General features: G+C 41.3%; 1 protein-coding gene across 3 annotated transcripts in view; it reads left to right on the forward strand.

Annotated features, from left to right (window-relative positions):
* LOC134343925 (urea transporter 2-like) overlaps positions 1 to 23027 on the forward strand; it is an 82265-nt gene that overhangs the window by 39568 nt on the left and 19670 nt on the right. For all 3 annotated transcript variants that reach the window (XM_063042864.1, XM_063042865.1, XM_063042866.1), the window contains 3 exons: positions 12894 to 13086; positions 21424 to 21571; positions 22588 to 22722. In XM_063042864.1, coding sequence (XP_062898934.1) covers positions 12894 to 13086; positions 21424 to 21571; positions 22588 to 22722 — 476 coding nt within the window. The remainder of the gene's footprint in view (positions 1 to 12893; positions 13087 to 21423; positions 21572 to 22587; positions 22723 to 23027) is intronic.

Consider the following 23027-nt stretch of genomic DNA (forward strand, 5'->3'; position numbering starts at 1 on the left):
AATAAAACAAACACTGGAAAAATTAATGGGGCTAAAACACATTCCTAGACCTGAACGGCTGCTGCAGGGGTCCAAACCTTAATTTTAATCTTCCAGCCATTTTGTACTGTACCTTCACAGAGAGGGACATTGCTGGCAAGATCAGCACTTTATTAACCAAACCTAAATGCTTAAAGGATGATGGTGAGACAGCATCACCAGTCTTTGCACAGCCTTTAGTATAGGAAAACCTAAGTGCTAGTAATTGGAGAGCTAGGAGCTTCAACCAGTAACAGAATAAAGACATGAAGTATTTTCAAAGGACAGGTGGCAGTCAATGGAAGATACCATACATAAACTGTCAAAATTTTGTGACACATATTCATTCATGATAACATGCTTTGTGTGGTGAATGGGGTACAAAGGGTTTTGTTTTGAATGAATTTGAGATTTTTGAGTACTGTTAAACCTAGTCTCATTCCATAACATTCCTGGCTTACTCCTCATGATAAAGTTAGGATATTGGGCCATGAGATACAATTATGTCTCTTGGATTAGACTTCATTTCATTCGAAAATACAGTTCTACTCCTTTTCAAGGTCTAACTGTCCCATTTTTGAGGCGCTCCAAGTTCACAACTTACAGATGGTGAAGTTGCTCACCCAAGGTACAGGTTATGCCCTTGCAAACTTCAATGATACTTCTAAATGGAGCTCTTAAGATTCACCTGTTGAGTGAAAGCAGTCGATTTCCTTCCCCATCTTTGACCTAATGCCATTCATGGGAGTGAATCAATATTACAGATTTCTAGAAGCAGTCCGTGCCACCATCTCTATTGGGTTGGTTTTGCTTGCAGAAAGGTCAATTCCACTTTAGGACAGGGACTCAGTGGTGCTATACTGAAATAAGAAATCAAACTGCATTCTGCTTTTCTTGCAATAAGGTTTTGAAGTATAAGAATAAAGTTATATAGACTCTTGGCTAGTCCATTCCTTCGGTGTTGTGTACAGTACTGGATCGCGTTTTGCATGGGTACGCATATATACGGTATAGTTATTCAAAAATAAATGCTAGGCTGACTCCCGGAATTGAGTAACTTTTCTGTAAAACTAGTGAATGGGCAAAGTATAGATTCCATATCTTAGAAGGTTGAAGAATGACATATTTGAAACATAAAATATGAGAGACTTGTCAGGGTAAATGTTGAAAGGAAATGTCACCTGGCTAGGAAGTCTAAAGTTGCAATTCGGATCTCAGAACAAGAAATTGGTTATTTTTGAATGAAGTGATGAGAAATAATTTCAAAGGAGGGACTGTGAGGCTTTGGATTTTTCTAGTGCGGGAAGCTGATTATAATCACTCACTGATTATATTCAGAAAAGAGATCTGTAGATTTTTGTGTGCAAAAGGAATTAAGGCCCATAGTAATAGTGCAATGTGATTGAGCTGAAGATAAAGATCAATTGTGATCTCAGTGACCGCCAAAAGCCAGTTTCAGCAGCTGAGGAGACTACTACTGTGCATTACAGTCACGTAGTGGTTAGCATTATAATACAGCTGACCCAGGTTCAATTCCTACTGCTGCCTGTAAGTAGTTACCACATGGGTTTCCTGTGGGTCCTCCATTTTCCTCCCACAGTCCAAAGATATTCCTGGTTGTTAGGTTAATTGGTCATTATAAATTGTCCCTTGATTAAGCTAAGATTAAATGAGAGGATTACTGGGGAGTATGACTAAGATTAAATCAGAGGATTGCTGGGGAGTGTGACTAGGATTAAATCAGGGAATTGCTGGGGAGTGTGACTAGAATTAAATCAGGGAATTGCTGGGGAGTGTGACTAAGATTAAATCAGAGGATTGCTGGGGAGTGTGACTAGGACTAAATCAGAGGATTGCTGGAGAGTGTGACTAGAATTAAATCAGGGAATTGCTGGGTAGTGTGACTAGGATTAAATCAGGGAATTGCTGGGGAGTGTGACTAGGACTAAATCAGAGGATTGCTGGGAAGTGTGACTAGAATTAAATCAGGGAATTGCTGGGGAGTGTGACTAGAATTAAATCAGGGAATTGCTGGGGAGTGTGACTAGGATTAAATCAGGGAATTGCTGGGGAGTGTGACTAGGATTAAATCAGAGAATTGCTGGGGAGTGTGACTAGGATTAAATCAGAGGATTGCTGGGGAGTGTGACTAGGACTAAATCAGAGGATTGCTGGAGAGTGTGACTAGAATTAAATCAGGGAATTGCTGGGTAGTGTGACTAGGACTAAATCAGAGGATTGCTGGAGAGTGTGACTAGAATTAAATCAGGGAATTGCTGGGTAGTGTGACTAGGATTAAATCAAGGAATTGCTGGGGAGTGTGACTAGGAGTAAATCAGAGGATTGCTGGGAAGTGTGACTAGAATTAAATCAGGGAATTGCTGGGGAGTGTGACTAGAATTAAATCAGGGAATTGCTGGGGAGTGTGACTAGGATTAAATCAGGGAATTGCTGGGGAGTGTGACTAGGATTAAATCAGAGAATTGCTGGGGAGTGTGACTAGGATTAAATCAGAGGATTGCTGGGGAGTGTGACTAGGATTAAATCAGAGGATTGCTGGGGAGTGTGACTAGGACTAAATCAGAGGATTGCTGGAGAGTGTGACTAGAATTAAATCAGGGAATTGCTGGGTAGTGTGACTAGGATTAAATCAGGGAATTGCTGGGGAGTGTGACTAGGACTAAATCAGAGGATTGCTGGGAAGTGTGACTAGAATTAAATCAGGGAATTGCTGGGGAGTGTGACTAGGATTAAATCAGGGAATTGCTGGGGAGTGTGACTAGGACTAAATCAGAGGATTGCTGGGGAGTGTGACTAGAATTAAATCAGGGAATTGCTGGGTAGTGTGACTAGGATTAAATCAGGGAATTGCTGGGGAGTGTGACTAGGGCTAAATCAGAGGATTGCTGGGGAGTGTGACTAGGACTAAATCAGAGGATTGCTGGGGAGTGTGACAAGAATTAAATCAGGGATTTGCTGGGGAGTGTGACTAGGATTAAATCAGGGAATTGCTGGGGAGTGTGACTAGGATTAAATCAGGGAATTGCTGGGGAGTGTGACTAGGATTAAATCAGAGGATTGCTGGGGAGTGTGACTAGGATTAAATCAGAGGATTGCTGGGGAGTGTGACTAGGACTAAATCAGAGGATTGCTGGGGAGTGTGACGAGGACTAAATCAGAGGATTGCTGGGGAGTGTGACTAGCATTAAAGGAAAATTCAGAACAGAATTAGCGTTGGGAAAGGGCAGCATTATATTATCTCAGCTTGGTAGTTACCAGAGAAACAGAATGGATATAGGAGACATTGGACGATGAAATAAATAATAGTTATTGAATTATACAGCTCAAAAAAGTCAGATCAACTCACCCTTACTAATCAAGGTGCTTCCCTGAGACAGTCCCCTTTGCCTGCTTTTGGTACATTTTCCTGTCTAAGAAACTATCCCATATACCATCACCCTCTTTATAGAAAACCTATCCCTCTTGATTTATTTGAATCTTTATCCTCTCATTTTAAACCTACATTGTCTAGTTTTAGACTCCCTCTACCTTCGGAAGAAGACTGAACATCCATGTCCTTCATGAGTTTATATACCTCCATAAAGTTACCCCTCAGCTTCCTTCATTCCAGGGAAAGCAGTCCCCCACCTATACATTCTCTCCTAATAACTCAAGCCCTCCAGTTCCGTGACACCTTTGTACATTTTTCCTGTACCCTCTGTAGCTTAGTCACAACCTTTTCATAGTATGGCAACCAGAACTTCTCACAGTACTCCAGGTGAAAGCTCACCAATGTCCTAGACCGTTGTAACATGATGTACAAATCTTGCTCATTCTGTTAAAGGCAAGCCTACTATACTAAAAAAGGCATTTGATAAGGTACCCCATGCAAGGCTTATTGAGAGAGTAAGGAGGCACGGGATCCAAGGGGACATTGCTTTGTGGATCCAGAATTGGCTTGCCCACAGAAAGCAAAGGGTGGTTGTAGATGGGTCCTATTCTGCATGGAGGTTGGTGACCAGTGGTGGGCCTCAGGGATCTGTTCTGGAGCCCTTACTCTTCGTAATTTTTATAAATGACCTGGATGAGGAAGTGGAGGGATGGGTTAGTAAGTTTGCTGATGACACAAAGGTTGGGGTGTTGTGGATAATGTGGAGGGCTGTCAGAGGTTACAGCAGGATATTGATAGGATGCAAAACTGGGCTGAGAAGTGGCAGACAGAGTTCAACCCAGATAAGTGCGAAGTGGCTCATTTTGGTCAAATATGATGGCAGAATATAGTATTAATGGTAAGACTCTTGGCAGTGTGGAGAATCAGAGGGATCTTGGGGTTCGAGTCCATAGGACGCTCAAGCAGATGCGCAGGTTGACTCTGTGGTTAGGAAGGCATATGGTGTATTGACCTTCATCAATGGTGGAACTGAATTTAGGAGCCGAGAGATAATGTTACAGCTATATAGGACCCTACTTGGAGTACTGTGCTCAGTTCTGGTTGCCTCACTATAGGAAGGATGTGGAAAGCATAGAAACGGTGCAGAGGAGATTTACAAGGATATTGCCTGGATTGGGGAGTATGCATTATGAAAACAGGTCGAGTGAACTCGGCCTTTTCTCCTTGGAGTGACGGAGGATGAGAGGTGACTTGATAGAGGTGTATAAGATGATGAGAGGTGTGGAAAGTCAGAGGCTTTTTCCCAGGGCTGAAATGGCTGCCACAAGAGGGCACAGGTTTAAGGTGCCTGGGCATAGGTACAGAGGAGATGTCAGGGGTATGTCTTTTACGCAGAGAGTGGTGAATGTGTTGAATGGGCTGCCAGTGGCAGTGGTGGAGGTGGCTACGATCAGGTCTTTTAGGAGGCTTTTGGATAGGTACATGGAGCTTAGAAAAATAGGGGGCTATGGGTAACCCTAGTTATTTCTAGGGTAGGGACATGTTCGGCACAACTTTGTGGACCATAGGGCCTATATTGTGCTGTAGGTTTTCTATATTTCTATACTCCTTCTTCATCACCTTGTTTATCTGTGTTGCTATTTTAGGGAACTATCTACTTGTACCTCTAAGTGCCTCTGTTCTTTATCACTACCAGGGTCCTAGCATATACCATGTAAGTTTAACTTCCTATAATTCATCACTTAGCGTTTATCTCGGTTGAATTGCATCTGTAATGCCTTTGCCTGCTTTCCCATTTGATCTAGATCCAATGTAACTTTAGACAAACAACAGGAATTCTGCAGATGCTGGAAATTCAAGCAACACACATAAAAGTTGCTGGTGAACGCAGCAGGCCAAGCAGCATCTATAGGAAGAGGTGCAGTCGACGTTTCAGGCCGAGACCCTTCGTCAGGACTAACTGAAGGAAGAGTGAGTAAGGGATTTGAAAGCTGGAGGGGGAGGGGGAGATGCAAAATGATAGGAGAAGACAGGAGGGGGAGGGATAGAGCCGAGAGCTGGACAGGTGATAGGCAAAAGGGGATACGAGAGGATCATGGGACAGGAGGTCTGGGAAGAAAGACAAGGGGGGGGGTTGACCCAGAAGATGGGCAAGAGGTATATTCAGAGGGACAAAAAGGAGTGAGAGAAAGAATGTGTGCATAAAAATGAGTAACAGATGGGGTACGAGGGGGAGGTGGGGCCTTAGCGGAAGTTAGAGAAGTCGATGTTCATGCCATCAGGTTGGAGGCTACCCAGACGGAATATAAGGTGTTGTTCCTCCAACCTGAGTGTGGCTTCATCTCCACAGTAGAGGAGGCCGTGGACAGACATGTCAGAATGGGAATGGGATGTGGAATTAAAATGTGTGGCCACTGGGAGATCCTGCTTTCTCTGGTGGACAGAGCGTAGATGTTCAGCAAAGCGGTCTCCCAGTCTGCATCAGGTCTCACCAATATATAAAAGGCCACATCGGGAGCAGCGGACGCAGTATATCACCCCAGTCGACTCACAGGTGAAGTGTTGCCTCACCTGGAAGGACTGTTTGGGGCCCTGAATGGTGGTAAGGGAGGAAGTGTAAGGGTAAGTGTAAGTGCACTTCCCGTTTCTACCTCCTGCCCAAGATCCACAAACCTGCCTGTCCTGGCCGACCTATTGTCTCAGCTTGCTCCTGCCCCACCGAACTCATTTCTGCATACCTCGACACTGTTTTATCACCCCTTGTTCAATCCCTTCCGACCTATGTTCGTGACACTTCTCACGCTCTTAAACTTTTCGATGATTTTAAGTTCCCTGGCCCCCACCGCTTTATTTTTACCATGGATGTCCAGTCCTTATATACTTCCATCCCCCTTCAGGAAGGTCTCAAAGCTCTACGCTTCTTTCTGGATTCCAGACCTAATCAGTTCCCCTCTACCACCACTCTGCTCCGTCTAGCGGAATTAGTCCTTACTCTTAATAATTTCCCCTTTGGCTCCTCCCATTTCCTCCAAACTAAAGGTGTAGCTATGGGCACCCGTATGGGTCCTAGCTATGCCTGCCTTTTTGTTGGGTTTGTGGAACAATCTATGTTCCGTGCCTATTCTGGTATCTGTCCCCCACTTTTCCTTCGCTACATCGACGACTGCATTGGCGCTGCTTCCTGCACGCATGCAGAACTCGTTGACTTTATTAACTTTGCCTCCAACTTTCACCCTGCCCTCAAGTTTACCTGGTCCATTTCCGACACCTCCCTCCCCTTTCTAGATCTTTCTGTCTCTGTCTCTGGAGACAGCTTATCCACTGATCTCTACTATAAGCCTACTGACTCTCACAGCTATCTGGACTATTCCTCTTCTCACCCTGTCTCTTGCAAAAACGCCATCCCCTTCTCGCAATTCCTCCGTCTCCGCCGCATCTGCTCTCAGGATGAGGCTTTTCATTCTAGGACGAGGGAGATGTCTTCCTTTTTTAAAGAAAGGGGCTTCCCTTCCTCCACTATCAACTCTGCTCTTAAACGTATCTCCCCCATTTCACGTACATCTGCTCTCACTCCATCCTCCCACCACCCCACTAGGAATAGGGTTCCCCTGGTCCTCACCTACCACCCCACCAGCCTCCGGGTCCAACATATTATTCTCCGTAACTTCCGCCACCTCCAACGGGATCCCACCACTAAGCACATCTTTCCCTCCCCACCTCTCTCTGCATTCCGCAGGGATCGCTCCCTACACAACTCCCTTGTCCATTCGTCCCCCCCATCCCTCCCCACTGATCTCCCTCCTGGCACTTATCCGTGTAAGCGGAACAAGTGCTACACATGCCCTTACACTTCCTCCCTTACCACCATTCAGGGCCCCAAACAGTCCTTCCAGGTGAGGCATCACTTCACCTGTGAGTCGACTGGGGTGATATACTGCGTCCGGTGCTCCCGATGTGGCCTTTTATATATTGGTGAGACCCGATGCAGACTGGGAGACCACTTTGCTGAACATCTACGCTCTGTCCGCCAGAGAAAGCAGGATCTCCCAGTGGCCACACATTTTAATTCCACATCCCATTCCCATTCTGACATGTCTGTCCACGGCCTCCTCTACTGTGGAGATGAAGCCACACTCAGGTTGGAGGAACAACACCTTATATTCCGTCTGGGTAGCCTCCAACCTGATGGCATGAACATCGACATCTCTAACTTCCGCTAAGGCCCCACCTCCCCCTCGTACCCCATCTGTTACTCATTTTTATGCACACATTCTTTCTCTCACTCTCCTTTTTCTCCCTCTGTCCCTCTGAATATACCTCTTGCCCATCCTCTGGGTCACCCCCCCCCGTCTTTCTTCCCGGACCTCCTGTCCCATGATCCTCTCGTATCCCCTTTTGCCTATCACCTGTCCAGCTCTCGGCTCTATCCCTCCCCCTCCTGTCTTCTCCTATCATTTTGGATCTCCCCCTCCCCCTCCAACTTTCAAATCCCTTACTCACTGTTCCTTCAGTTAGTCCTGACGAAGGGTCTCGGCCTGAAACGTCGACTGCACCTCTTCCTATAGATGCTGCTTGGCCTGCTGCGTTCACCAGCAACTTTGATGTATGTAACTTTAGACAACCTTCTTTACTGTCCAGTATATCGAATTGGCTGGCTCACCTGGGGTCTTATGTGATTTCAACTTTCTGCCCAGTCTATCATGCAGGACCTTGTCAAAAGTCCAGTTGAATTTCATGTATACAATTTCTACTGCCCTGCTTTCATTAATCTTGTTTGTCATCTCTTTTAAAAACTCATTTAATTTTGTGATTTGTGATGCACAAAGCTATACTGACTATCTCTAATCAGTCCCTGCCTTTTGATAGATCCTGTCGAACTCAGACTCTCCACCAGTAACTTACCCACCACTGCTGCTAGACTCACCAGCCTCTAGCTCCCTAGCATGTCCTTGCAGCTCTTAAATAAAAGCATTGAGTAAAGCATTTTAAAGTTTTAAAGAGTTCTATTTTAAAAACAAACCTGTAATCAGGACCAATTGCAACCACATATTTTTAGAGAAATTAAGAAAAAGATGGCAAGTGATTAATACATAATTGTTAGTTCATGGCTAAAAGTTGAAGTGCCACAGAATTGGAAGATAGCTAATGTAAACTCCATTTCAAGAAGGCTAAGAAAGATGCTGGAACATGTCCAGGAAACTGTAGATCAGTGAAAGAACGAAGATTCTTGAAGAGAACTGAAGAACAGCTCATCACAAAAAGTATAATAATGAATAACCAGCAGGGACTTCTTACTTTACCAGCTTCAATGAAATTTTTCAAGCAGTAACTGAAGGAATAGAAAATGATAATGAGAACATGAGGTAATGGATAAAGAGTCCTTAAAGTGAGATCACTGGTTGTGGGAACTTCTCAACAGATGAACAAGAGAGTGTAGTTATCCCCTTTTGTTCAAGAGCCTGATGGTTGAGGGGTAGTTACTGTTCTTGAACCTGGTGGGGCAAGTCATAAGGCTTTTGTATCTTCCACCTGATGGCAACAGCAGGAAAAGAGCACGGCCTCGGTAGTGGCAATCTCAGATATCTGCTTTCCTACAACAGTGTTTCCTGTAAATATGATCAATGTTTGGGAGGGCTTTACCCGTGATAGATTGGACTGAATCCTTTACGACTGTAAGATCTTCCATTCAAAGGCATTAGAATTTCAAAAGATTTTTGATAAGGTGCTCCATAAAAGAGAAATGGATTAGGTCAGAAAATAAAATAAAACAAGCAGCACAGTGGATTGCCAACTGATTTCAGGAGAGAAAGCAGGAAATGGGCAGAAAGGGGATAAAGGAAAAACAACTCACAATGGAAGAAAGTGAGAAGTGGATCAGTGCAGTGACCACTGCTCTTCACAACTTACATTAATGATTTAGATTCTGGAATCTTAAACATCTAATTTTGCAAATGAAGCCAAATAGGATTTGAAAAGGATGAGGAAATTCAACATGAGAAGTATGCAATAAACTACAGAAGGATAATAATAAATGGGGGTGGGTAATTTAAAGACCCTAACAAGAGAAAATCTGCAGATGCTGGAATCTGAGCAACACACACAAAATGCCGGAGGAACTCAGCAGGCCAGGCAGCATCAATGGTAAAAAGTACAGTCGACACTTCGAGCCGAAGCCCTTTGGCAGGACTTCAGCCCAAAACGTCAACTGTACTTTTTTCCATAGATGGCCTGCTGAGTTATTCCAGCATTTTGTGTGTGTTGAACAGCCTGACTCTATTTCCTTGCAAAAATAGAGCTAAGGGGTGATCAAATAGAGTCTTTCAAATTATGAAGGACTTTGAAAGAATTGCTGCACATTTTTCCTCTGCAGCTTCAGAGTCCTTACGTGGCAATGGTGTTAACTGAGAACGATGAAGGTTCCCATGCTGTATTAAGAAGTTGATCAATGAGTGGTTTGTTAATCACATTGTGGTGGAGGCTTGGCTCCACTCCCGCAAGGAAGGCTGTTGCATTAGGATACAGAAACATTTCTGCAATATTTTTCTGCCAACTGGACCTACTTGTCCCAGCCTTTGGACCAAGGAACATTAGAAACCTGAAATTGTGTGTGGCCAGTAGAGCATCTGCCTCACTACTCTAGTAGGGTGGTTTAGACTGGCCTCTGGGTAGATTAGTTTGTGATTTTTTGATTAGTTTGCACTTTTTCCCTATGATCAGACTGAATAATCAAACTACACAATCTCTCAATAACAGTTAATACATCTGACAGCATCCTGGTCAAAGTTTTGCTTGGTTGGCACACCAATTATCATGCCTATTCTCCGTCCACACACCAGAATGTCAGTAGTACCATCTACAGCAACATGTTCACAACAACTTTACTGTCTAAATCAGAGCTTCCCAACTGGGGGTCCACAGACTCCTTGCTTCATGGTAGTGGTCCATGGCATAAAATAGGTTGGGAACTCCAGGTCTAGATGAAATAAGGGAGCAATTGTATAGGAATCACATCTTTAGTGACCCAGGTTCTATCCTGACCTCCGTTGGAATTTGCATGTTCCCCATAGCTGTGTGCGTTTTCCACAGGAACTCGGGTGTCCTACTAAATGCAGATCAAGAAGTTTATCGCCCATTGTAGTCTGCCTCCAGTGGAGGGTTTCCCAACCTGGGGTGCATGGACCCCTCGGTTAATGGTAGGAGTCCCTGGCATAAAAAGGGTTGGGGACTCCTGCTTTAGTGTGTAGGCGATTGCTGGGGGAAGTTGATATGAATATAGAAAAAGTAAAATAGGATTATTGTAGGATTGTAGGTGGGTAGTTCATGGGTGTGGATTCAATGGGCCAAAGAGCCTATTTCAATGTTATTATGACTCTATTCTATTTTATATGGATCACAAATGTATCTGTTTCCATACACATCACAACAACATCTTGGTTTGTAAGTTAATTGGCATCTGTAAATTAGCTCTATGTGAATGTTGATGGTAGGAAAATCATAGGGCAATTAATGAGCCAATGAGAACTAATAGGTCAGGAGGAAATAAGTGGGAAAATCAGATTGCTAGATCGTTCGGAGAAATCGCACAGACTCAACGAACCATATGAAGCCCTTCAGTGCTGTAAGGAGAAGTACGTAAGGAGAAGGATCGAATTGGTTATTTCCTGTTCGTATGCTGGTGAGATTAATACATTCATGGAGCATCTCACCATTATACTCAACTTTTCAGTAAGTGTGCAGGCATGGGAGTCAGTGATACAAGTCAATAATGAAAAGCACCTGGCATAGTGTATGACCACTTGTTTTAATTACTCTATGAATGCAATCAACTTAAGTGGCGTTAAAATCTGGAACAAGAAGCAAAAAGCTGCAGCATTATCACTGTACACAAAGGAGTGACCAAGGATCTTTGGATGATATTTTTGGATGGATGAATTAAGACACTGAAGCACCTTTGATCTGACAAATGATGCTTGAAGAGGTTGTCCCATGGTTATGATACCCACAATGACATTTATTAGAATATTGCTCAGTTTCAAAGAACTTAGACAGGTGATCATCCACTCTATGTAATTTCATCTCACTTATATCTTATTTCCTACAACCTTGTATTTCCTCTCTCCATTCCTATGCTTGGTGACCTCTCTATTTTTTAAAATTTATAATTGATTATCACTTAGGATACCCGTGACGATAAGTGGAATGAAAGTGAAGAAACACAGGAGAGGATCAAGACAGATCGGGGGAGAAAGCAGGGAGATTGTTGCATAAGGGTCTTGGAGCAGAAGAGTTCCATCACTCAGCAAGAAATTACTATTGTTCACCATATCCAAGAGATCTTAGCTTCAAAAAATCATTACCTATTACTGAACTAAATAATAAATTTTAGAAGTTTTTTTTAAAGTTTCATCGAGTTTAATCAAATTTAGTTACTTTGATCAGCCATACGAGGGGTGATTGATAAGTTTATGGCCTAAGGTAGAAGGAGTCAATTTTAGAAAACCTAGCACATTTATTTTTCCTACATTTACACACTTAGTCCAGCGGTCATGGAACATACGGATCCTTTCTTTGTAGAAGTCGGCGTCTTGGACTTCCAGAAGTGGTCCATAGCAGGGGTGATTGATAAGTTCATAGCCTAAGGTAAAAGGAGATGAGAAAAAACTTCAAACTTTCTGTTTTTTCACTCAAAGAGTTGAACTGCATGTGCATGTAACAAGAGCTATATAACTCGTCTCCTTCTACCTCAGGCCACGAACTTATCAATCACCCCTGCTGTGGACCACCTGGAGGTCCAAGACGTTCTCGTTACATGCACGTGCAGTTCAACTCTTTGAGTGATAATGCAGAAAGTTTGAAGTTAATAACACATCTTCTTCCACCTTTGGCCACAAACTTATCAATCACCCCTGCTGTGGACCACTTCTACAAAGAAGGGATCCATATGCTCCACGACTGCTGGACTCAGTGTGTACATGTAGGAAGGGACTATGTTGGAAAATTAATGTGCTAGATTTTCTAAAATTGACTCCTTCTACCTTAGGCCACGAAATTATCAATCACCCCTCGGATTTATTTGCATATGATCAGCTAAAATCCAAATCTGAATTTATCCATTAATTAGAATACTGCTCAATTCTGAAGACTTTCAACTGGAGATCATCCACCCTATGTAAATTTCACTTATACCTTACTTCCTACAACCATGAGTTTTCTCTCTCCATTGCTAATCTTTGAGATCTCTCCTTTTTTATTATTTATAATTGGTTATTTGGTATATAGTTTTGAAGAATTAAATATTATTATAGGAGTGCTATATGAGCTCCCTTCTTCACCTTTAATAAAATTTAAAGTTGCATAGAATTGCCAATCAGTAAGTGAATGAAAATAGTGCTTAAAGGTAATGTATTCTTTATGTGAGAAAATAGGGTATCCAAACCCTTTAATGAGTGATACTAATTTGCATTGGAACTGTTTCTTTTTGCAGCCCTATTATTTCCAGTGCCTTGGCTGCCGTCATGGGAAAATGGGATCTACCAGTTTTCACGCTGCCTTTTAACTTAACTGTTGCTTTGTTCATGGCTGCTACAGGACACTACAATCAGCATTTCCCTCAGGTTCTTATTGAACCTGTACATACAATGCAAAATATTACATGGTCTGATCTCAGTATACCTATGGTAAGCAACATTATGTTTCCTTTTAATTTTGTAAATTGGTGCAGAATATATTAATCTATTGTCAATATCATGAATATACAATGTTAATATATAAATTAATACACAATATCTGTTCAAACATTATTAACAAGAGCAAACATTTTCATTTAAATAACTGCTGAAATTACTTTTCTTTCTTTATGTACTGTGTACAATTTTGTATATTTGTTGAAGGCCTTATGAAGTCAGCTGATAATTGACAAGTAAATACAATTTCACGGTGATTTATAGTCATAGAGAATTATAAGATGATATGGGCTGCTTGGCCCTCTGTCTGCAATGAACTTCAACTCCCTATTTACACTAATCCTGTTTAGTTACCCCCATATTCCCCCCCCCCCCCACATTCTACCACTTACCCGCACACTGGGGTAATTTACAGTGCCTATTGACCTACCAACCAAAATATGTTTGGGATGTGAGTGGAAGCCTATGCAGTCACAGGGCAAATGCACAAACTGCAGAGTCTGAAAGTAGATAAGTCACCTGGACCAGATGGACTACACCCCAGGTTCTAAAAAAGGTAGTTGAAGAGATTGTGGAAGGATTAGTAATTATCTTTTGAAAATCTCTAGATTACGGCATATTTCTGGAGGACTGGAAAATTGCAAATGTCACTCCTGCTTCAAGAAGGGAGGGAGGCAGAAGGAAGGAAATCATAGGCCACTTAGCCTAACCTCAGTGGTTGGGAAGATGTTGGAGTTCATTGTTAATGATAAGGTCTTAGGGTACTTGGAGGCACATGATAAAATAGGCCAAAGTCAGCATGGTTTCTTTAAGGGAAACTCTTGCTTGACAAATCTGCTGGAATTCTTTGAGGAAATAACAAGCAGGATAAACAAAGGAGAATTGATGGCTTTTGTGTATGTAGATTTTCAGAAGGCCTTTAACAAGGTGCCACACATGAGGCTGCTTAACAAGATAAGATCCCAGAAAAGATACAATCATGGATAGAAAATTGTCTGATAGCAAGAAGCAATGAATGGGAATAAAGGGAGCCTTTTCTGGGTGGCTGTTGGTGACTAGGGGTCAGTGTTGGAACCGTTTTTTTTAATATATGTGAATGATTTCAATGATGGAATTGATAACTTTGTGGCCAAGTTTGCAGACGATACAAAGGTGGATGGAGAGGCAGGTTGTGTTTTTGGAAGCAGGGAGGCAGCAGACGGACTGAGACTAATTAGGAAAATGGGTAAAGAAGTGGCAGATGGAATACAGTGTCAGGAAGTGTATGGTCATACACTTTGGTAGAGGGGACAAAAGTGAAGACTATTTTCTAAATGGGCAGAACATTTAAAAATCTAAGTTGCAAAGGGACTTGGGAGTCCTCATGCAGAATTCCCTAAAGGTCAAATTGTGGGTTGAGTCCGTGATGAGGAAGACAGATGCATTGTTAGCACTCATTTCCAGAAGGCTAGAGTATAAAAGTAAAGAAGTAATGCTGAGGCTTTATAAGGCTGTGATGAGGTCTCACTTGGAGTATTGTGAGCAGTTTTGGGCTCCTTTTCTAAGAAAAGATGTGCTGAAATTGGAGTGGGTTCAGAGCAGATTCACGAGAATGATTGTAGGAATGAAAGGGTTATCATATGAGGAGCATTTGATGGCTCTGGGCCTGTACTCGATTAAATTTAGAAGAATGTGGGGGGAGGGAACTCATTGAAACTTATTGAATGTTGAAAGGCCTAGATAGAGCGGATGTGGAGAAGATGTTTCCTTTTGTGGGGAGTCTAGGACCTGAGGGCACAGCCTCAGAATAGAGGGAAGTCTACTTAAAACAAAGATGAGGTTGTAAAACTGTGGAATTTGTTGCCACAGGTAGCTGTAGAGGCCAGGTCATTGAGTGTATTTGAGGCGAATTGATAGGTTTTTGATTAGTCAGGGTGTGAAAGGTTACAGGGAGAAGGCATGAGAATGGAGATGTGACAGAAAATGGATCAACCATGATGCCAAATGGCCAAATTCTGCTCCTAACTCTTATGACCTTACGGTCATTCAGCGCCAAAGTCAGAAATAAACATGGATCCTTAGCAGTAACTCGGTTAGCTATGCAACTGTATCACCTGGTCCTGCAGTGCAAACTGTCTTTTGCTCTCCTCAGCTGTATGACCTGCTGAGTATCTCCCACATTCTGTTTTCCATTGTGTTGATTAACTCAACCACTGTCACAGCCCAGGCAGGAAGTTATGCCAATTGGTGTTGTTTAGAAAACTGCTTTCCCTATATTTCCATGGTTTCTGGAAGGATCGCCAGGATCTTGAAGAACTACTGGATTAATACCACTCAAAAACCCATAAGGAAGCTCAAGTCACAGCTGATGCGGGTCAAAGATGACCTGTTACTCAGGTCAGCTGGTGTTTATAGGATTCCCTGTGAATACAGAGCAGCGTATAACAGCCAGATGGGACGCACAGTGGAAACACACATCAAGGAACACAGGAGGTATATTCTTTAGGGTTACCTGGAGAAAATGGTGATAGCAGAACATTGCATTCACAATGGTCATAGGATTGACTTTGACGCCACAAAACTACTGTGCCGTGCCAAAGGCTTTTGGAACCACCTGGTAAAGGAAATAAAACTAGAGGAAAAGAACAAAGACGAAGATCTCTCTCTAAGTAAGAACAGGAATTCAATTGTAAACAAGGTGGGAGAGTGGAAACCTGATTTAATGAGGACTAACCAATCAGGAGGGATGGAATACAGGGGTATAAATACCACTGGATTAGACACACCCAAGCATCATCCCTGAAGAAGGTGGCAGAGTTTGGCATTGAAACTTCAGTTACCATCGATACGTGTACCTGGCTTGAAGCCCAAGTAGAGTTTACTCATCATATATTCTTAAAAAGTACTAAATCCTTTGATTTTTAAACAAAAGTATGATTAATTTTGGAAAATTTCTATAGATATGCAGTGGAGAGTACACTGACTGGCTGCATCACAGGCTGGTATGGAAATACCAATGCCCTTGAACAGAAAATCTTACAACAAGTAGCGGATACAGCTCAGTCCATCATGGGTAAAGCCCACCACACCACTGAGCTCATCTACACAAAGACATGTCGCAGGAAAGCAGCAACCATTATCAGGGACCCCCACTACCCAGGGCATGCTCTCTTCTCACTGCTGCCATCAGTAAGAAGGTACAGGAGACTGAGGACTCACACCACCAGGTTCAGGAACAGTTATTAGCTCTCAAACCATCAGCCTATTGAACGAAAGGGGATAACTTCACACCATTTCATTTGCCCCATCATTGAAATGTTCCCACAACCTACAAACTCACTTTCAAGGACTCTTCATCTCATGTTCTTGATATTTATTTTTTTATTTATTATTATTATTTGCTGTGTTTCTTTCTATTTGCACAGCTTGGTATCTTTTGCTCACTGTTTGAATGCTCAAGTCGGTGTGGTCTTTCGTTGATTCTATTATGACAATCATTCTATGATGGATTTATTGAGTATGCCCGCAAGCCAATGAATCCCAGGGTTGTATATGGCGACATATATGTACTTTGATAATAAATTTACTTTGAACTTTGAAAATGTGAGTGAGAGGAGGTTGATGGTCAAGAAGGCTAGTTTTTTAAACTGTGAATCAGTGTTGTCTCTCCTGCATGGAATGTAGTTTTGGACATCCAACTAATCCTTATTCCAGTAGCCAGCAGTTGTTTTGAGAGCTCCTGGGCAAGTTGTTCATTGCAGGTATTTAGTTGTCAGAGCAAATGCTCAACCTACATTGTACTGAAATCTACATTGAGATCCCAGAATATCACAGGACCCCAATAGCATGGACTAACAAAATATCTACTAACTCTTGCACCTAGTCTGGACATGGATTTGTACCGTGGAATCTCCAGAACGCTGTCTGCTATTTAAATCCATGTTTGAATTTAAAGTTGGTGCTTGTGCTTTTGGAGATGTATTCAATGATGAGGCAACCATGGACCACGGGAGAAAGGGAAGGAAGATGGGCAATTGAGGATAAGAGAAGTGGTAAGGGGGGAGTCAGAATGGGGAATGGTAAAAGAGAGGGAGCGAGGGTGAGAAATTACCAGAAGTTAGAGAAATCGATTGTTAACCTGTTTTCAATGGCTGGTAATAGCTTATCTTACCCGAGAGATTCCTGGCACTTCACTAACTTCCCTATTACCTTCTGAAATGCTAAACTGAGCCAAACACATTGATGGACCAGATATTGGCAAAAGTTTGTTGGAGCATGAGGAGAAGTATAGCATTGATGTTACCATATCATCAATACAGAGTGACGATACTGAGTCAACCATAAGGTAAAATTAGTAGAAGCATATACATTAAATTCTGAAAATAAACTAAAATCAGAAATTTGCACAAGGAACATATTTGTTTAAATATCTGGGTGGGCCTGCTCAGGAACATTATAAAGTTTTCCACCTTAACCCATTCTTTCTTGTTTGTTGTTTCTTCCTGCTCCCATTTTGTGATCTGTAAATTTAAAAACATTCTTTTTAACAACGTTACCTCATCACTATAAAATTCACTTTGTCATTGACCTGAGAGGTTACATACTCAGAATCAGAATCAGGTTTATTATTACCAGCATATATGGTGAAATCTGTGGTTTAGCAGCAGAAGTACAGTGCAAAACATAAAAATTAATATAAAGTACAAAATAAATAAATAGTGCAAAAGATGAATAATAGGTAGTGCTCATGGATTCATGGACTGATCAGAAATCTGATGGTGGAGGGAAAATGTTGGGTTTGGGATTTCAGCCTCCTGTACTTCCTCCCGGATGGTAGTAATGTGAAAGGACATGCCCTGGATTGTGTTGGTCTTTAATGATAAATGCTGCTTTCTTGAGGTACCACTTCTTGAAGATACTTATCTGACTGACCTAGAGAGACAGAATGATTTGATATATTACCTATTAATCGTTCATACAGTATTTACTCCTGTGCACAAATAATTTAAGCTAATTTGGCAATATTTATTAGTCCAAATCTTGAAAACGTGAGTTCATTTTCAGTGATGCACTCTAAGCTATTCTATAGAATTAGGAACCTTAGTTTATTTTATGAACTTCTTTCTGAATTGTTCTACAAATAATTCTTTTAATGGAAAATAAGCAATTGCATACCATTTAAAAATCTCTACATTAGAGATAAGAAGTTGAAGATAAAACATTACAAATATAAGAACATAAGAAATAGAGTAGGACAGGTCGTTCAAGCCTTCACACATTCTCTGTTATTCAATAAGGTCATTGCAAGTCTTTTACCACAGTAGTACTTACCTAAATTAAACCTGTATCCCTTGATTCTTTTGCCATCTTAAAGCCTATCGATTTCCTTTTTGAATATAGACAGGCACAACTTATTGGGTAGTGAATATCTAAATGCTCCAAGTAAACAAGTTTCTTCATATCTCATTTGTGAATGATTGTCCTCTTTAAAACTGTGATACCTTTTTCTGTACATCCCAGCCAGAAGAAACATTATTCCCGCATCTACCCTGTAAAGCCCTGTAAAAATATACCAGGTTTCCCCCGCCATTCAAAGGTAGAGCGTTCCTATGAACCAGTTCGTAAGCCGGAATGTCGTAAAGGGAAGAAGCAATTACCATTTATTTATATGGGAAAATTTTGTGAGCGTTTGCAAACCCAAAAATAACCTACCAAATCATGCCAAATAACACATAAAACCTAAAATAACAGTAACATATAGTAAAAGCAGGAATGATATGATAAATACACAGCCTATATAAAGTAGAAATACTTCTCCACAATCATTGCCTAAACTGTTCTCCGTAGCGAAAATCTCACGCAAGTGCTCTCGGCAGAAACACTCTCTCCAGTAACCTTTAAGCTATGAAGCTGCCAAATCATACCAAATAACAGGTAAAAATATACAGCCTATATAAAGTAGAAATAATGTATGTACAATGTAGTATCACTTACGGGAATCGGGAAGACAGCTTGCCGAGCACACTGATGATGGTGTGTTAGGTTGAGTCGTCAGAGGTTGGGGTGGTGCAGTGGCTCCACCTTCCGGGCAGCGAACCAATACCGATCCGCGAAGCATGCAGGGGTACAGCAGTAGCCAGGAGGCACACAGCACATCTTTAAGAAAAAAGCCAAAATAAACATGCTAATTAATTAGATGCCACCCAGCACGTAAATGTCGGCTCAGATCGGAGCCGATTGCCAATTGCATCGCCTCTGATCTGGGCCGACAATCACGTGCCAGGCAGCACCTAATTAATTAGCATGTTTATTTCGGCTTTTTTCTTAAAGATGTGCTGTGTGCCTCCCCGCTCTCGCTGCATTCTCCGCGAATCAGTATCTGTCCACAGCCTGGGGGTTGGGGTGGTGGAACACTGGGGTGTCATCTCATTGTTGTCTGTTTCCATCAGGGCAGGCAGGTCACCTTCTTCTATCTCTGCCTGCCTCGATGTCGAAGATCGAGGTTTGTCATCTGCTGTGGCTGATGTGGAAGGCTTGCTTGACTGCTTAGCCTTGTGCATTTTTAGATCATACAGTTCTTTGTAAGCACTCAAACCATCTTGCAAATTTGCCCTAAACCGACTTACCCTTTCAAAATTAAAGTCATACTTTGTCACTGCTCATTCGGTTTCGATTGTTATCCTTTTCTCTTCCAATTGCATCAGCTCTTCATCTACCAGTTCTTGCTCATGGGATGCCAAAACCTCTTCAACATCATCTTCGTCAACTTCCACAAGCCAAACTCACGTTGTCCTTACTTCGTTCACCACGATCGAAACGCTTAATTATGTGTAGTTTTACGCTAAGTGTAACACCTTTACGAGCTCTTTTAGGCTTTTCCGATACCATAGAACTCATCTTGCAAACGGCTGCTCACAGGCATATGTTTAAGCAATGCCGGCGAGAATGCAGTTCCGAATCCGGGGGAGGAGCGGCTGCTCGGGGCTCGCGCTGCTTTTTTTTTATCGCACGCTGCTTTTTCCGCGTGCTGCCTTTTTTCATATCAGTGAAAACACCTTCTGTTAGCGAAAAGAGGGAACTAATGTAGGTCTTTCGTAACAGTGAAGTTTCGTAAAGCGAACGTTCGAAAAGTGGGGGACACCTATATATATATTTCAACAAGAGAATGTAGGCAGCTTAATATCTACTCACAAGACCAGCCTCTCTCACCTCAGGAATACATCTAATGATCTTTCATTACTCTCCCTCTGTATTCTTCCTTAAGATAAGAGACCAGACCTAAACACGGTATTCAAGGTATGGCCTCACCAGGACCCTATATAATTCTAGTAAGACACCTTTACTCTTGCATGACTCAATTTTTCTTGCCACAATACATAACATACCATTTCCATTGCTAGCTGTTGCTGTACTTGCACATTAACTTTCAGTAACTTGTATACATGGAGTTCTATGTCCCTCTGAACACCAATACTACTGGAATGCTGATCATGAAAATCACCATGAAATTTCCCTATCACACTCCAGTTTTTTAAAAAATCACCTATATTTGTTATTTCAATTCATAATTCATGTCAGGATAACCAATGCCAAGATTAAGGAAGGCATTTTTATTGGTCCACAAATCTAACAGATCATCATTGACAGGCAATTTGAAGAACTACTAGTGGGACCGGTGAAAATTGCATGGAAAACAATCAAGGATGATGTTGAAAATTTTCTTGGCAACTACAGAGCACCAAACTACATGCAGCTGGTCAACAACATGCTTCAAACATACAATACCATGAAGCACAACATGTCACTAAAGATTAATTTTCTCTGCATTTCCAGATAGACTTCTTCCCCATAATTCTTGGCGCTGTCACCAGGACATTGTAGTCACAGAGAAACGGTGTCAGGACAACTGGAATCCATCAATACTGACTCATTGTTATTGTATACCTAAGCAAAAAGCGTCAGACACTGAGTACAAATGAAAATCATCAACAAAACATTTTTAGCTTAGTTGAACTATTGCAAAGCATCAGCACCATTATGCAACTAAACGCATTCTATTCAATAAAAGTTAACTCTTGTTTCTCTAAATTCCTACACGATACAAGTAGTCTGAAATCATATTTGTGTTCAGCTTCAAATGGTCTATCATAAACAAAAAATAAAATTCTGAGGAAGCAACACTTTAGAAAACATTTGCTGTCCAGTGTCCTTTGCAATTTCTCTGAGTTACTCGCTGTGTTTCCTCTGATCATTGTCAGTTCTGCTCCAATTTTCTTTTTCAATTGACAGTTCAATGGAAGAATTTTCACATTCCAAGGAAATTATATAATGTGTCCTTTTTTTTTTATTCAGCTCTTGAAATCTGTCCCAGTGGGAGTTGGACAGGTGTACGGCTGTAACAATCCCTGGACTGGTGGAATTTTCATTGTTGCATTATTTATCTCATCTCCAATCATCTGTCTGCATGCTGTACTTGGGTCATGTGTAGGTGTATTGGCAGGTGTGTCTCCATACATCACTGCTTTAAAGGATTCTTTAAGAGCTCTGTGAAAAGTGTTGCTTATTTCTTTTTTTCTTGGGTAAGGTCGGGATATATTGGCTGCTCCCAGAGCTAGGTTGCTCGGACACTTCAGAGGGAAGTTAGGCGTAAACTAGGTTACTACTTCACTTCAAGCACAGATAAGGATGGCAACACACACAGAGTGGTGAAAAAAACTCAGCATGTCAGGCAGCATTTATGAAGGGGAATAAGCAGTCAATGTTTCGAGCCGAGAAAACTTCATGTTTCCTTTCCTAAGGGAACTAAAGAGTTATGCAAATTGATAGCTTCATAATTACTTCTACTGATACCAGTGTTTTTATGTTGAGATCTGTTTTTCACAAATTGTCAAGGTGGAATTCGAACATTTTCCACAGATTAATATATAACCTTAGAGATGAGCTCTGTGTTAGCGTACTTTCAACTTGTGCTGATTTTAATATCTGACATGTTTATTTGTATGTTTCAAAATTCTTATTATAAGGCAATATAAAACGTAATTGAACTTATAAATATTGAAATTTGGACAATTATTGCCCTCTAAAACTATGTATAAAATATTTAAGTAAGCATCATAGTTTAGATAAAAGCCATAGATATGCCCTAGCACCCAGATCCTCCCAAGGTCCATTAAATATATCACAGAGTTGACAAGCAAGAGGACTTTACAGTAGTGCTATTTAAATTATGTTTTTATTATATAAATTTTTGTCATTTTAGATTTCTGGCAAACTTTTAGGCGTTGATAGAAAATTTGTATTCATCTATTAGTTTCACTAGTTAGTTACTTAGAACTGAATATTGAAATCATTTAGCTTTAAGTGATCAAATCATTATTTGTCAGACTTTATGGGCCGAAGGGCCTATATTGTGCTGTAGGTTTTCTATGTTTCTATGTTTATTTTCCTGAAGGCAATTAGAAACATTTAGCAATCAATAAAAGGCTAAATAATTTTCTGTTTAAATTTTTTTTACAGGATTATCTTTGGCTTCACCATTTCAGAAAATCTATAATGGATTATGGAGTTACAACTCTGTCCTTGCCTGCATTGCAGTGGGTGGAATGTTTTATGCTTTGACATGGCAGACTCATTTCTTGGCAATAATATGCTGTAAGTTGAAAAGAGCATCAAAAATAATCCTTGCAGAAAACCAGATTGTCTTTCCAATTTTTGATAAACATATTTACCATTACCATGATTAATTGTCCCCTCAATAGTCTACCATTGTAGCATAGTTCTGATACTGTTCCTTTGCTTGCTATAAGTCTGGATATTGTATCTCTTTAAACCAGTGTTCTCCCATACTGTCAACATTAATGTATCATCCTCTGATCCCCACATAGTCCAGATGTACAGTTTACTCATTTTCCACATGTACTGTACATTAATAGAGAGTGTTATTTGAAAAAAGTGTG

Source organism: Mobula hypostoma, chromosome 3 (genome assembly GCF_963921235.1).
Source record: "Mobula hypostoma chromosome 3, sMobHyp1.1, whole genome shotgun sequence".
In the NCBI taxonomy this organism is placed as follows: domain Eukaryota; kingdom Metazoa; phylum Chordata; class Chondrichthyes; order Myliobatiformes; family Myliobatidae; genus Mobula; species Mobula hypostoma.